Below are 15,874 nucleotides of genomic sequence, written 5' to 3'. Positions count from 1 at the left end.
AAGAAATAAAAAAGAGAATAGAAATTAAAACATCTAATGCTATATTGAAACTAAATCAAACATGGTATTACACAGACAATAGAGTCGGGAAAGCTTTTTCAAATAAATTAAAATCTAAGAAAAACATATCTCTAATAAAGAAAATAGTGGTAGGAGATAAGGTATGTTTGTCTCCTGAATCAATAAGTGACGCTTTTGAAGAATATTATAAATCATTATATAATCTGAATACTCCTAAGGTATCTACATCCGATATCAGAGATTTTTTGAAGAATATTAAACTCCCAAAGGTGGATAATATAATACTAGAAGAGTTGAATGCTCCCATAAATAATGAAGAGATAGAGAAGAATATTAAAGAATTAAAAACAGGGAAAGCTCCAGGCCCAGATGGGTTTACCCCATTGTTTTTTAGGAAATTTGGGGGATCGGTTCTTAATATATTAAATAAACTATTCAATGGTATCTCTAATAATACGAATTTCCCTAAAGAAATGTTGCAAACTAATATAATTCCAATTCCTAAGGCTGGTAAGGACCCGAATTATGTTAGCAACTACCGTCCGATCTTGTTAATAAATATCGATATTAAGCTATATTTTAAGATTCTGGCGGAAAGATTGAAATATGTTATACATACCTTAATTCATTTAGATCAAACAGGCTTCGTGCCTAAAAGGAGCGGAAGTGACAATATACGTAAAATATTGAACTTATTTAAAAAAATAAGTAGAACCAATGTCCCTGCAGTCTTTGCTGCCTTAGACGCCGAGAAGGCTTTCGATAGAGTAAGTTGGGAATTTATGTCGGAAGTTTTAATAACTCTTAGTATACAAGATATCTTCCACGATCGAATAATGAGCTTATATAAATCACCATCGGCAAAAGTGTGTGGGGGGGATTGAACTCCAAAGGATTTATGATAAATAATGGGACGAGACAGGGATGCCCACTGGCCCCAATGCTATATATTATATCTATTGAACCACTGGCTGCAATGATAAGACAAACAAAAGAGATACAGGGAATTAATACTGCAGCTTTAGAGCATAAAATCTCTCTTTATGCTGATGATGTAATCCTCACATTATCTTCACCTAACACATCTATCCCCGCAGTTATTTCGTGCATTGATCAATATAGCCTTTTTTCAAATTATAAAATTAACTTGACCAAATCTCTTGTTTTGCACAATAACATCTTAGAATCAGATCTTATTACTTTAAAAGAGAAGTTTAAATTTAAATGGTCAACTGAATATATTGAATATTTGGGAGTCAGATTGGGATTTAAATGGAATAAAATTATTGAGAGAAATTATCTACCTCTTCTTCAGGATATAAAAAACATATTATCTATATGGAATCCTTTATATATCTCATGGATGGGGAGAATAAGTGTTATCAAAGATTATATACTACCTAAACTCGAATATTTAATGAGATTGATCCCAATGAGGATACCAAAAAAAATATTGATTGAGTTTCATGAAACCTTCCTGAAATTCGTTTGGGGATCTAAAAAGCCAAGAACATCATATAAGACGTTATGTCGGACACAAAATGATGGAGGGGTATCTTTTCCAGATTTAACAATGAGACATGATGCAATTATGATTATGCATCTAATTAACTCAAAGCATAAAGACTCGGAACAGAATCCCTGGGTAAACATCGAAAGACTATCGAAAAATTTAGATCCAATTGCTCTAATCTGGTTGGATAAAACTGCTTTTAAGAAATTAAATGTACAAAATAATATTCTGATAGAATTATATAACTATATGAACTACCTAAAAAAAAGATATAAGATCAAAAATAATATCTCCGTTTCCGCTCCAATAGAAGTACTGAAGGGATACATAAATGATATAGATCTGAGTAAATGGAAACAGGAAGGATACAAAGTTATAGGTGATTTTTTCATGGATAATAACATAAAGACCTTTCAAGAAATTTATGAAGTAAACTCCCTTTTAAAATCCGAGTTTCTAAAGTACCAGAAAATAAGAAACATTTTGAAAAATAAACGAGTTGAAGAAGATTTCTTTGACAAAATTGTATCAATAAATGGGAAAGATAAGCTAATTTCAAAAATAAACAAAATATTATATGAATATATACCCAGGAATAAAATGAATAAAATCAGTAAATGGGAACTAGAAATAAATAAAGAGTTTAGTGAAGAAGAATGGGCAAAGGCACTTACTCTAACCAAAAAAAACAATACACAACATTATTATTTATGAGAATTATATTAAGATTTTACATCGGTGGTACATGGTACCAGCAAAACTCTTTAAATTTCAAACTGGCGCAAGTGATACATGTTGGCGATGTAATGGGACCACATTTACATATCTGGTGGGACTGCCCAAAGCTACAACCAGTGAAAAATAAACTGGACTTAGTACTGGGTAGAATTTATGGAATGAATATTAGATTAACTTCTCACTCATTCCTATTTCATTTGGAGCTACCAGATAGTAATATCTATTCTAATAGATTGACAATACATATATTAATGGCAGCAAAGATATGCCTAGCCAGGAGATGGAAAACAAGCATAATCCCAGCATGGAAGGAGATACAAGTACAGATAAACTTCCAAAAAACAATGGAAAAAGCAGTGTACGTTAATCTGGGGGAAAAAAAACAGGAGTATCACAGTATATGGAATCCTTGGGAGATGGCATTGGATGACTCAGGGGCAGCCTAGAAGGCGGTCCCCCCTCCCCCCGATATCGCTCAAGAATGGATGAATGGGATGAAAGATGTGAAGTTGAGGTGAATTGCTGCTTCGTCACCACGTATAATTATATAATTGATAATAACAAAAAGAATGAAAAGATAAAACCGTTTAACAAATGATGATAGGGTATCTGATATTAAGCATCCCACTATAACTAATCAATATGTATCAAATACCATTATCTGATGTTTAAAAAAAAAAAAAAAGCTAGCCTCTCTTCTGCTGCCATTTGTTAAAACCTCTTCATGTCTTGTCAGGAACTGACTTCTTCAGGAGTGGTGAATTACTAGCCAGAACCAAGACAGCATTCATATATCCCTTCAAGTAAGTATACATTTAAAAATTTAAACATGAATACCACACTCTATGCATTGATTATGCATGCTAAGGAAAAATTCATAGCTGAGTTTGCGAAAAAAATCATTTATTGATTAATAACCCAGTGCAATTCAAAAAGTTGTTCCAGTTAATTGGTTACCTTATCCTAAATTGATATAGCATACACATTGAAACAAATTACAATATATACACAATATTTACAACCACTGGCCATCCCTTCATAATCTCATATATCATACACCAAGCACAAGTTCATGGTATGTACAATGATAATTTACAACTACTTACAGTCCTGATATCCCATACCTAGATATCCTAGGTAGATCCACCACCTGTTAATGTACTGATAGGCATTAAGAATTTTTTTTTGTCCTTTTTGGATCCACATAGGATATCTTATTTAACCCCTTAAGGACCAAACTTCTGGAATAAAAGGGAATCATGACCTGTCACAAATGTCATGTGTCCTCAAGGGGTTAAGGATCTTGGAGGCAAATGGCAGTAGTAATATAGGGCAGTAGTTGGATGGGGAGTTGGGGTCAAGATTGGACTTTTTTCAGAATCAACATTATGGTTGCATTCTTGAAGGGTGAAGGAAATGTGCCGGAGGAACGGGAGAGATTGAACATTTGAGTGAGAGGAAGAGCAAGAGAGGAAGACTGTGTGGATGAGATATGAGGGAATAGGATCGAGGGAACATGTGGTTGGGTGGGGGGACTGGAGCAGAGCAGAGCAGAAACCTCTTCCGTTGTAGTAGGTGCAAATGAGCATAAACCATTGGAGTGAGTGTGGTTGGGTGATGTATTAGAAGATGTATTGAAAGAAGAGGGAGAGAGATTAGAGATCTCTTCCCTGGTTGTAGAAATAGCCTCAGTGAAGTGAGTTGCAAAATTTGAAGCAGAGAAATATATATCTTTTTTTTTTTTTTTGCTTTACCAATTTTTTTATTTTTTTTTTCAGCATCAGGGAGACTGCTTGACAGCACAAGCAGTGGCCCTGCAGGTAGCACTATGGATGCCTATGTGATCACATGACCCGCATGGGGCCTTCTTTTTCCAATGGGGGACTGTTTGGGCTGTCAGGCAGTCCCCCCCAAACTGGGAGCAAAGCAAATTGCCGATGGAGGAACTGCAGCGATCAGGTAAGTGGGGTGTATGGCAGAACGCAGAATGCCCCTGTCCTTAAGGTGTTAGATATCTTAAGGTGCAGAGTGTAAGCAGCATGCATCATTAATGATATTGGAACAAGGCTTCACAATGTCAGGAGGTGCATGGAGCGTTGGAGGGCGAAAGCAGACGTTTGGGGTGTCAGGAGGTAATATGACACGAACCTAGCTAAGCACTAACTAGTGGTTCCTGGACATGTATCCTATTTGGGGATATACCACCTATCTGTAAGTTCACAGCAGACTGCTCTAAAAAAGTTGGTAAAATATCATATTCTCTGTCCATTGCATTACTTCAGTGGACACTATATAGTTTTCTTTCTCTTTTTATTTCACCTATAACATTGAGTTAGGTAACAAGCGATACACTTGATTCAGAGATTGTGCCACCCTACCTTTGATTTATGGAGTTCAAGATGATCGCTCCTCTCTTGTGGTGGCTCTGCATTTCATTTATTACCACTCAATTCATATTGACAATATTAGATTTATTTTCTCTGTTATAAAATATTCATCATAGATATTTACACACGACGCATCTCTATTGGTGGGGATTGTACCACTACACACTACTGTGACCATATGATGTGAGGGGAAAAAAAAAATTGTTATTGTTTTTTTTTTTTTTTTTTTTGCAGTGATTAGGCTCTGCCCAAATAAAAAAAAAATGGCAACCACATCAGTCACGAGGAGACTTGTAGCCTAAATAGCTTTGGATTTGCCCTTCAATAGTGGTGCCCTGCATGTTTCCCTTGGTCCATGCCATGTTATATTCCAGCTTTGATCTGCAAACTTAATTCCTCATGGAAATGAGGTTGTCCTCATCCAGGAAGGAGACAACATGCATCGGGAGTTAGGCTTATTGAGGTTCACTATTATCTTCCAGGCCAGTATAATCTATATACCCTCACCTGTGTTCTGATCTTCTGCAAGGTTTCCCATACCAGGAGGTGTGTAGGGAACCCCAAGCAATATATTATCTTGTTGTTTTGAACTGCCTCAGTTTTGCCATTGTGAAAGCAGGTAAGTCAGCAAAAGTGACACATCAACATAGGGGGCAAGTAAGGTCTGTAGTTGTCATACAGCAGCCATGAGTTGGCCTTTCATATAAAATAAATTATTGTGGGCAATAACATCCCAGACAGCTAAAGAAGGCAGGCCCCAAGGTTTGGGAAGTCTTTGTGCTCGGTCTACCAACAATTCTCTCTCATCTGCTTCTGAAAGGATGGCCTGAAACATGGCTTTAAAATAGCCTGGGGGAGTGCCAATGATAATGGATTTGGGTATGTCTCTTAGCCTTTATATTGTTTCTTCTTGCCTTGTCTTCAAGGTCTGCCACTTTGGATAATAATGTCCTCTGATCTTCTTCCATCTTGTGGAGTTTTACCATAAGCACATTGTAAGCCTTCAGTTTGACTGTTCTGCCCCCCCCCCTTAATTCTATTTTAAGGTCCATGGTTATTGTGCAGAAGTATGCTGATAGCATGGATCTCAGGTCTTAGAGCAAAGATTGCATCTATGTCTCCCAGGCGGGGTCAGTTCTTGGGGTGTGTCCAGTTGTCTCAAGTTTAGCCAGGACATCACATACCAGTGAGAAGGCACCAGACCAGCCAACACCATGGCAGTCTTGCAGCTTATCTTTTCAGGGCCAATTCATGATGTTCTGTTATTCATTGGTAAATTCCAATGGTGTCTACTCGTGTTTTACAACAGGTGGACATCCACAATGTTGTTTTGGAAGTCACTTTGGGTATATTAACCCAGAGCCCTTCTTCCATATGTCCACTCATGCTGGCAGTTAAATGTGCTCCCACACAATACCATTTTTTAAGGTGAAAGAGGTGATCATTATCACCATGAGAATCTAAAGAAATGTCTCATATTAAAAATCATTCTGGTTGACCAAATAGAAAGGAAAAAAAAAATGAATATTTTCAAGCTCTCCACTGTGCATGACCAAATAATATGCAGATCATCTATGTAGTGTCTGAAAAACAAATTACCCAATGAAGGTGTTAAAATGTTCAAAGACATGGGCCTCTTCCCCTTAATTCATATATAGATTGGCACCGAATGAGGCAAATTTCTGTATTCATACAATTTTAGCTACTGTTTACCTGTGAGCATCTGTAGGTCAGGACGGGGTTCAGAGAGGATTCCCCTGCATTGCTCTTCTACTGGAAGTGGGATTACCAGCAACCCATCCGCTAGCTGGGGAAAATCCTTAATGAAATTATTTTCCCTGAAACAAACAGAAGTTAAAAACATATTACAATTGGGAACAATGATACGGCATTCAAATACAGATTATGATGTTAAATAAACGGATGATAAGACCTTAAGGATATAGACAAAGTATGAAAAAAATGTAATTTACCGTAATCAACAGTATCCAAGAAGGGAAATTATACACCATACTGCATTATGTACTATATCTGATTCCTTAAATTTAAATAAGTAATAATTGAGAGTGTAACAGCCCGATTTACTTAACAGTGATAAAGCCACCATTAAAACTAGCTATGCTTGAAAATCAAGTAAAAGATGAATGTTATTTCCTATTATGGATTACAAGCTGACTTTGAGCTTAGCTTAGTAAATGAATCTGTTTTCACAATGTAAGCACAGATTTTGCAATTCAGTAATAAAGAAACAACACATTTGCAAAGGTAAGTCCAAACAGAGAAGACAATTATAACACTGTCAAATATCTAAATAAATAATAAATACAGGTTGGAGTTTCAGCATATTAAATAAAAGAGACAATTGTTACAGGGAATAGAATATAACCAGACAAAAAAGTTATTACATATTTGCAAATTCACACAGTGCAATGAATGATGAATGTAAAGGGCTAATGGAATACAGACAAAATAAACATAATTCCTACTGTAACATACTTCCTTTTGTAGTCTTTAACCCCTTAAGGACACATGACATGTGTGACATGTCATGATTCCCTTTTATTCCAGAAGTTTGGTCCTTAAGGGGTTAAACAATATTACATATACTACAGGTTGGACATCAAGCAGATGAACATGACATCAGTGTTATGACATGTGCTAATAATAAGACTGACTAATAATCCATCCCCGGAAAAAGTTAATGTGAGACTGACTAACATTCCATCACTGATGGGGTTAATTTCAGTTTGGCTGAATCATACCACTAGCAGCCTTGTACACTGCAAGGACTTTACATATGTATTTATTGCCCAGCCTAGGAAGGGGGCATTACGTCACCACGGATGGTACTAGAGGGCCGTCCCAGTCCTGTATCTGGGTGTGTGTGTGTGTCTGTCTATCAGGCAGTGCCCCCAGTGCTGGAAAAATATAAAAATAATGTTTTTGTTTAGTACATGGAAATATTGCATATGTATGTATGTATATGTATATGTATATGTATATGTGTATATATATATATATATATATATATATATATATATATATATATATATATATATATATATATATATATATATATATATATATATAAATAAAAAGCAATAAAGGGAGCACACTAGGTCTTAATTATAGTGCAAAATTATTTACTGCATTCCCAAAGAATACATAACTGTGGTATATACAAAAAAATCAACGTTTCGACCCTGCTGTCGATAAAGACCCAGCAGGGTCGAAACGTTGATTTTTTTTGTATATACCACAGTTATGTATTCTTTGGGAATGCAGTAAATAATTTTGCACTATAATTAAGACCTAGTGTGCTCCCTTTATTGCTTTTATATATATATATATATATAACGCGGGATTGCACCTAGGCTTATCTATATATTTTTTTTATTTTATTTTTTTGTGTGTGTGTTTTGATCCTGGGGAAAGTCCGCAAGCTGGACTGAAATGTCAATCTTTTTTTTTTTTTTAAAAGGTCAAAATACGGGTGGGTGGGGGGGTACAGAAAAGAAAGAAGGGGGGAAGGGGGATGTACATTCAAGGCGACATATTAGTACAGTTTTCTCTTTGCATCACATGATGCACAATCTAACCTTCGCCGCAGATGAGCACAGGGATCAAGTCGCGTGATTCGACCTTTTGAGTGGTGCGTTGCTAACCTTCTGATGTAGTAGTTTGGGTGGTGTTTCTGTTTAACATGTTGAACCAGGGTACCCAAGTTTGTTCTGTCTGGTTCCTCTTTATGTGGGAATCAGAGGAAAGTAACTCATATTTGTAATATTGATTTACTCTGTCTAACAATTCCTTTCGGGAGGGGCATCTTGTGCTTTTCCAGTATTGGGCCAGTAAGTGGCGCGCTGCTAAAATTACCAGGGAGGCTATCTTTTTATCTGTTTTCTGCCAATGCGGTGGGAAGAGTAGTAAGAGCGTTATGGTTGATGCTAAAGGCGTTGTTTGGTTTAATGTTTGATGCAGGACTAGTTGGACTTGAGTCCACAGTGGCTTAATACCTGTACATTCCCACCAAATATGCGTCATGTTACCTATTTCTGCCATACACCTCCAACATTCGGGGTTCGTATTCGGGTATATTTGGTGCAACCTTTGTGGGGTGAGGTACCATCTATAAAGCACCTTTTTATGGGCTTCTACGTGGGAGAAGCAGGAAGTGAGGCCTCTAAGGGCGTTTAGTACTTTGAGCCACTGTTCGTCTGAAAGTATGAGCATCCCCTCCTTTTCCCATTGTCGGACATAACCAAAAGAATGGGGAGTATCATAGTCTAATATGGTCTTATAACACAATGATAGAGATTTGGGTTTTAGTGGTGTTGAGTGGCATCTGGAGATGACCGCTAATGTGTCGTTAAGACGTTGTGTTAGGGTCTGTTGTCGAAGTGTCACTTGGGTGTTTATAATACTCTTTAATTGTAGGTATTGGAATATACAGGAGTTGGGTATGTTAAATTGCGTTTGTAGGTCAGGAAATGTTTTGATTTCCTTTTGCATGTATAAATCCTTGATGTATCTAACACCATATGTAGCCGTTTTTAATGATAACCATGGTGTGAGCTCCGTCAATGCCTCTATAGGAGCATCTACGCAATATTTCCCTTTTTCGGATACGGTGGCCATCAGTCTGTCCCAATATTTCAGCATCAATACAGAGGTGGGGTAAAGTGATATTTTTGGTGGGTGATGTGATTTTGGTGTCCACATTAAGTGTAACAAAGAGTGTGGTTGAGTTTTGTCTGATTCCATGTCTGCCCATTGGAATGAGTGTCTGGGGGCATGGGGCCTTATGGCGGTTTCAAGAACAGCAGCCTCGTAGTATGCGGCTATTTTGGGTACCCCTAGGCCTCCTTCTGGTTGGGTCTGTTGGAGTAAGGAAACAGGTAACCATGGTTTTGTTTTATTCCTGTTGAATCTGGACAATGTGGATTGTATGGTGTTAAGGGTGTGTGGTGGTACCTGGAGATGTAACATTCTAAATACATAGAGAATTTTGGGTAACAACACAATTTTTACAGTGCTAATTCGGCCTAGCCACGATAAGTGGACATGTTTCCAAGCCTGGAAAAGGGAAGTGCATGTTCGTGGAAGTGGTCCATAGTTCAGTGAAATGGTGTTGTGTGTATGTAGAGCAAGCTTCACTCCAAGATATGTGATGCATTTCTGTCTCCAGTCAAACTGGTAGGTCTGGCGCAAGATGTCAACTTGCGATGTGGGTATGTGAAGTGGTAGCGCTTGTGTTTTATTGTTATTGAGTTTGTAATAGGATATTCCCCCACATTCTTGTAGGAGACACATAAGACGGGGTATGGACGTTGCTGGGTTGCTGATAGTTAATAAAATATAATCTGCAAACATTGATAGTTTGAAATTTGAGTTTCTTATAGGTATCCCTGAGATAAGTGTGTTGTTTCTAATTTTGAGCACTAAAGGTTCCAGTGCAAGGATGAAAAGAAGAGGAGATAATGGGCAACCTTGCCTGGTACCGTTAGAGACTCTAAATGGTGATGAGGTGAACCCTGAGTTGTATACTTGAGCAATTGGGGTGTCGTATAGCGCCATTATACCTCTAGTCATCTCTTGTGGGAATCCGTATTTAATTAAGACTGATGTCATATAAGCCCAATTGAGCCTATGAAAGGCTTTTTCAGCGTCTAGTGCCAACAAGAGGCTTTCAGTTTTTTCCGTTGTAATGTGTGATAGTATGTTAAGTATTTTTCTGGTATTGTCAGAACCTTGTCTACCTTTGATGAAGCCTGACTGATCGTTGTGTACTATACGGGTCAATATAGGGTTTATTCTATTCCTTAACAGTTTGGCATAAATTTTGGTATCACAATTCAGTAGGGATATTGGTCGAAAATTGGAACACTGGGTTGGGGGCTTCCCGGGTTTTGGTAAGGTTGTAATGTGGGCTTAAAGCATTGCTGTGGGCATAGACCCCTCTTGAAAACATTGGTTAAACTTTTTCGTCATGTGGGGCGCTAGGATTTCTCTAAAGGTATGATAGTATAGGTTCGTAAACCCATCAGGTCCCGGTGATTTATGTTTCGGTAGTTGTTTGAGGGTATTTATGATTTTGTGAGTCGTAAAAAGGCTGTATTAGATTGTGGCTTTCTTCAGGGGTAAGAGTGTGTAGGTGAATATCGTTTAGGAATGTATCTATGTCGGCTTGAGTAGGTGTATGGCAGTCAGGCCTCTTTACCAAGTCATATAAGTCGCTGTAGTACCTGTCAAATTCCTCCACTATTGCTTGTGGGTCGGTAATTTTATCTCCTTGTCCCTTGTCGAGAAATGATATTTTGGACGACAGGATTCTAGCTTTAAGTTGGGCTGCCAAAATCTTTCCTGCCCTGTTCCCTTCCTTAAAAAAAAATGTGCTTCATTTTTGTTAGTAGATAAGTCGTTTTTGCCGTTTCTATGTCTTTCAGTTTGGACTGAAATATAAGAATCTGTTTTGTGATGTCGTGTGATGGTGTTTGTTGGTTTGTTTGTACGGGTAAGTGTAGCTAACTCTTTGTGTATATCTATGTATGCTTTCATTCATTGCTTTTTGTTGTAACTGGTGTGTTTAATACATTGTCCTTGAAGGACCGCTTTATGAGCTTGCCACAGGGTATCTATTCCTATCACCCCCCCCCCCGTATTATTTAAGGAGAAGTATGTGGTCAAGTCGTTAGTAATTTGTGGTCTGTTAGGAGAGAGTCGTTTAGCCGCCAAGTGCGGTTCCCACTCGTGGGATGTTGCGTTGTGATTGATAAGGTAATTGGGGCATGATTGGACCATGTGATAGTGCCGATATCAGATTTAGATAGCTTTGATGCAAGTGATGATGGTATGATGAAATGGTCAATTCTGGAATAAGTATTGTGAACCAGGGAGTGGTGGGTATAATCCTTATCCAAAGGATGTAGGATTCTCCAGATGTCAGCGTATCCATGTGTGTGCAGAATGTTTTCTATGAGGGAAGTGGAGCGAGCCCTTTGTTTTGCAGTCTTTTGTGATCTCTTGGAGGAGGAAGTTATGTCTAGGGTTGGGTCCAGTATAAAATTAGTGTCACCTCCAATTACAATGTCCCCAAATTTGTGAGCAGTTGTTAAAGTTAGGATGTGGTCTAAAAAACTATGGTGGTCACTCTGAGGGCCGTACACATTAAGTAATGTATAATGAGCATTGTTAATTATGCATTATATAAAAAGGTACTGTCCTTTTTTGTCACTTAGTTTTTTTATTAGCTGAAAAGAAACTTTGTTGCTAATCAGGGTAGTGACACCACTTTTTTTTTTTTTTTTTCTGTATGTGCTATGGAAGCCTATTGGGAAGTATTTAGAGGAGAATTTTGGCTGGTTGGAAGTTTGGAAATGAGTTTCTTGGTAAAATGCTACGTGGACTTTCTGTTTTTTGCTTCCATTAAGGCCATGCAGCGTTTGTGAGGTGAGTTAAGTCCTTTAGAGTTTATTGAGAGAATGTTAAGGGTCATTTGGAATCGGCGGGAGGCCTCTGAGAGTAAGCTGAGGATATGTTTTGTTATTGTCTAGGTGGTGAGTTTTGGCATTTGTGTAAGATCTAGGAGTGGCTTTGTTATAAAACCAGGGTACACCCTGCTGGACCTCTAGGAAGTATGTGTACATCGACATTACCCATTTAAGTGGGGCAAAGACCCTCCAGTCTTGGTGATATTGAGTCGCCTTGGGGGGGGGGGAGAGGGGTTGATGGGGGGGGGGAATAACAAAAAAATATATAACCAACTATATACAAAGAAGAGGTCTCCAACGTGAGACCTGATTGTCCTAGCGTTTTTGGGCACTGAAGCCCTTTTGGGGGGTAGAGAGTCCCCATAAGTGGGGGGAGAGAAACCCTTAATGTTAAACTGTCAGTTCATGTGTCAATCTATTCAGTTCTTTAAGACGTGAATCTTGAGATTTTAGGGGCCCCAGTAGTATTATAGCTTTCTGGTTAGGATTGAATAGCGGTATATATTCTTACTAGGATGGGCATGTGGTTACAAAACTACTGTAGATTTATACATGGTTTTCATGGTCAATAACCTAGGTCTTAACTTGGCACAACATATTGTAGACAGCATATTAAACACATATTAAAGCTGGGGGCGGCGCCTGGCTTCCGGTACGGATGGCCGCACACTGAAAGAGCTCCGTACCTCAGGGCCCCAATCCAGCTAACTTTAGCACGCACAACCGCCCGAAAACAACCGAGACTTACCCCTCTACTCCCCCAAAGCACACTCCAACCGCAGGATGGGAAGGAAAACGAGAACTGACCCGCTGGTAGCGCCGATATTCCGTAACCGCGCTGACAAAGGCCGCACAGGCGCAGAGGACCGGCGGGAAACTGATTCTGAGTCCGAGACAAGCGAGGTAGAAAAAGGTACTGAAGACCTCACCCCAATCACCAAAGGGGACCTAAAGGGACTTTTAAGGGACATTAACGCTAACATGGCTGCAGAATTAGCCAGACACATGGCTCCCATTAGAGAAGGCCTGGAAGACCTAACCAGACGCACTCTAGCAGTTGAAGACAAAATGGAGGACATCTCCACGACGACTAGCAGACATGACACAGCTATACAAGACCTCCAAGCACAGGTACAAGCCCTTGAGAGCGCGCAAGAGGACCTAAACAACAGGTCGCGCAGAAATAATGTCAGGATCAGGGGGCTCCCTGAATCCATCGCCCTTGACACCCTAAACACCACCCTCAGAGAAACGTTCAGCGGAATGCTCCCGGAGGCCCCCCCGGCTGAACTCATCATCGACAGGGCGCACAGAGCTCTCAGAGCCCAGCCTCCATCGAACACACAGCCTAGAGATGTCATTGTCCGCCTCCATTATTTCCACGTGAAAGAAGCACTGATGAGGGCCGCATGAGACTCTCCAGTCCACGTAGACGGACACCAGGTTCAATTGTTCCAAGACCTGGCCCCCAGCACGCTTTTCAAAAGGAAGGCCCTCAGACCCCTGACTCAAGCTCTCACGAGACATAACCTCAGGTACGCATGGGGACACCCCTTTAAGCTAATGGTCCGCAAAGGAGACAGGACCTACACTCTCCACGACGCAGCGGACGCCGAAGACTTTGCGGCCCAACTAGGCCTACCTCGCTTAGAACCGGACCCAGACAGACAACGAGAACAAAGAGAACAACCAACCACTGCAAGAAGAAACTGGCAATCCCAACAGAGGGGTCGCAGACCCTCCAGAAGAGACCAGCCCCAGCATTAATCCAGGGCTCCGTCACCTGCCTTCCACCCGGCCGCCTAGCCGACCAACCAGGAACTACCCCATTTGCAATTTCCCCTCACACTCCTAAACAAACTCCACTTGCCAACCCCAAAGCAGCGAGACAACGCTTCACCCCGAACAAAGACCCTGAAGACATGGACATGAGCTGGACAATCAGACTAGCACATAATACACAGGCAACTAACTCATCACCGGCATGAAAGGACTTACCCCCAACACCCCACTACCTACGCCCCTCCACTACAGACAACCACCTATGGGACACTAACCGTCGACACGGCCACCTGCATCTAGACCACCAGCCACCACGCCACAGCGGACAGGAGAACTAAACCCGGGGGCCGCACACCCACCAGGGCCCACGAACTTTCTCCACCAGCTCCATAAAACCGGGACATTGCCTTACTTAGCCCACCTAACACTCACGAAAATGCTTATATTTATGCACGGGAAGGGGAAAGGGAAAAGGGAAAAGGGGTATAACACATTGGACTGCCAGGGACCGAAGCTACAACCTCACATTCACCACTAGGGAGGCCCCAAACTCAGGAGGGGCCCTCCCAAACCAGAAACGACACCATGACAGGGACGTAGAGACAGGGAACATCCCACCTCGACCCTAGGGACGCCACACACACCACGACCCAAGGACCCCCCGAGCTTAGATATCTGCTCTTCATTCCCCCTACTAAATACCCCCATAGACCCACACCACCACCAACCAGCAGCCCACAGACGGGAGACCGAACCCAACAGACATGATGAGGGGACCTGAGGCAAACGCTAAAAATCTCGCACCCCCTATTGACAATCCGAGAATCACGGACGGGACGCCCACCCCAAGGGCTCATAGCACTGACACCTTAGTAGACGACAGCAACGACAACACAGGGGAACCTTGCTGAGGGATCCGGTTGGGCGGCGGGAGGGAGAGCGGGGAATGTCTGGAATTGCCAAACTTATTGTGTCGCATATAACATTAATATGTTCTTTTTCTCTTATACTCGTATATATGTTCCAGTGTATTACACGTTTTAACCTACCATTCCATGTATGTCACCTTTAACGTTTAAAATGCTTTGTTCCCACAAAAGGGGAGGAAGGGGACAACCCAGATGGACAAACGACAGACCAGACGGGCAGGAGTGCCCAGAGAGGCCCCACGGAGACCTTCACTGCGGACGACACACCTACTGACTCCACCACACCACCACCGAGAATAACCCGACTGTACCTCCTACGGAACGTTGGACGACACTCCCCACCGCCTGCTGGCCTAAACTGTAAGTCCAGCAGCAACACACACACACACACACTCGAACCCGGCTGGTCCGGGTTGCAGGGCCCCACGCCCCTCCGAAACCCCCAAAACCCCCCTACCCCACCTCAACACCAACCCAATCACCCACTCCCAAGGGGACACCTCGCACACACAACCACGCAACATGCCAACCCACCTCAAATGCACTTCCATCAACGCAAAGGGCCTCAACTCACCCAAAAAACGACACGCACTACTAAGGTGGGCCCAAAGACAACAAGCCGACATCCTCCTAGTCCAGGAGACCCACTTCACCACGCTCAAACACTTCCCCCTCACGAACCGGACATACAAAACTAGCTTCCTAGCCAACTCTCCAACGCCCAAAACCAAAGGGGTAGCCATTATCTTAAGAGGCACATGCCCCCTAACAGATATAACCGCACACCCTGACCCCTCGGGCCAATTCCTCACAATAACAGGGAGAATAGGCACCAATCATTACTCCTTTTGCTCCATTTACGCGCCTACCCAACCAGACCCAGACTTCTGGAATAAATTATCCGCACACATAGCCACACTATCCAACACCCGCCTCATCATAGGCGGGGACTGCAATGCAGTACACTCCCCACACCTGGACAGGACACACCACGCACAACCTCCACACCGACCT

General features: G+C 41.2%; 1 protein-coding gene across 1 annotated transcript in view; it reads right to left on the bottom strand.

The window, feature by feature from the left end:
• Window positions 1–15,874, bottom strand: part of ASTN2 (astrotactin 2) — a 925,983-nt gene that overhangs the window by 375,383 nt on the left and 534,726 nt on the right. The window contains exon 12 of the mRNA XM_063432386.1: window positions 6,373–6,497. Coding sequence (XP_063288456.1) covers window positions 6,373–6,497 — 125 coding nt within the window. The remainder of the gene's footprint in view (window positions 1–6,372; window positions 6,498–15,874) is intronic.

This window comes from Pelobates fuscus, chromosome 9 (genome assembly GCF_036172605.1).
Source record: "Pelobates fuscus isolate aPelFus1 chromosome 9, aPelFus1.pri, whole genome shotgun sequence".
Taxonomy (NCBI): Eukaryota; Metazoa; Chordata; class Amphibia; order Anura; family Pelobatidae; genus Pelobates; species Pelobates fuscus.
The sequence above is the reverse complement of the archived record's forward strand: the minus strand, read 5'-3'. Positions and strand labels throughout refer to the sequence as shown.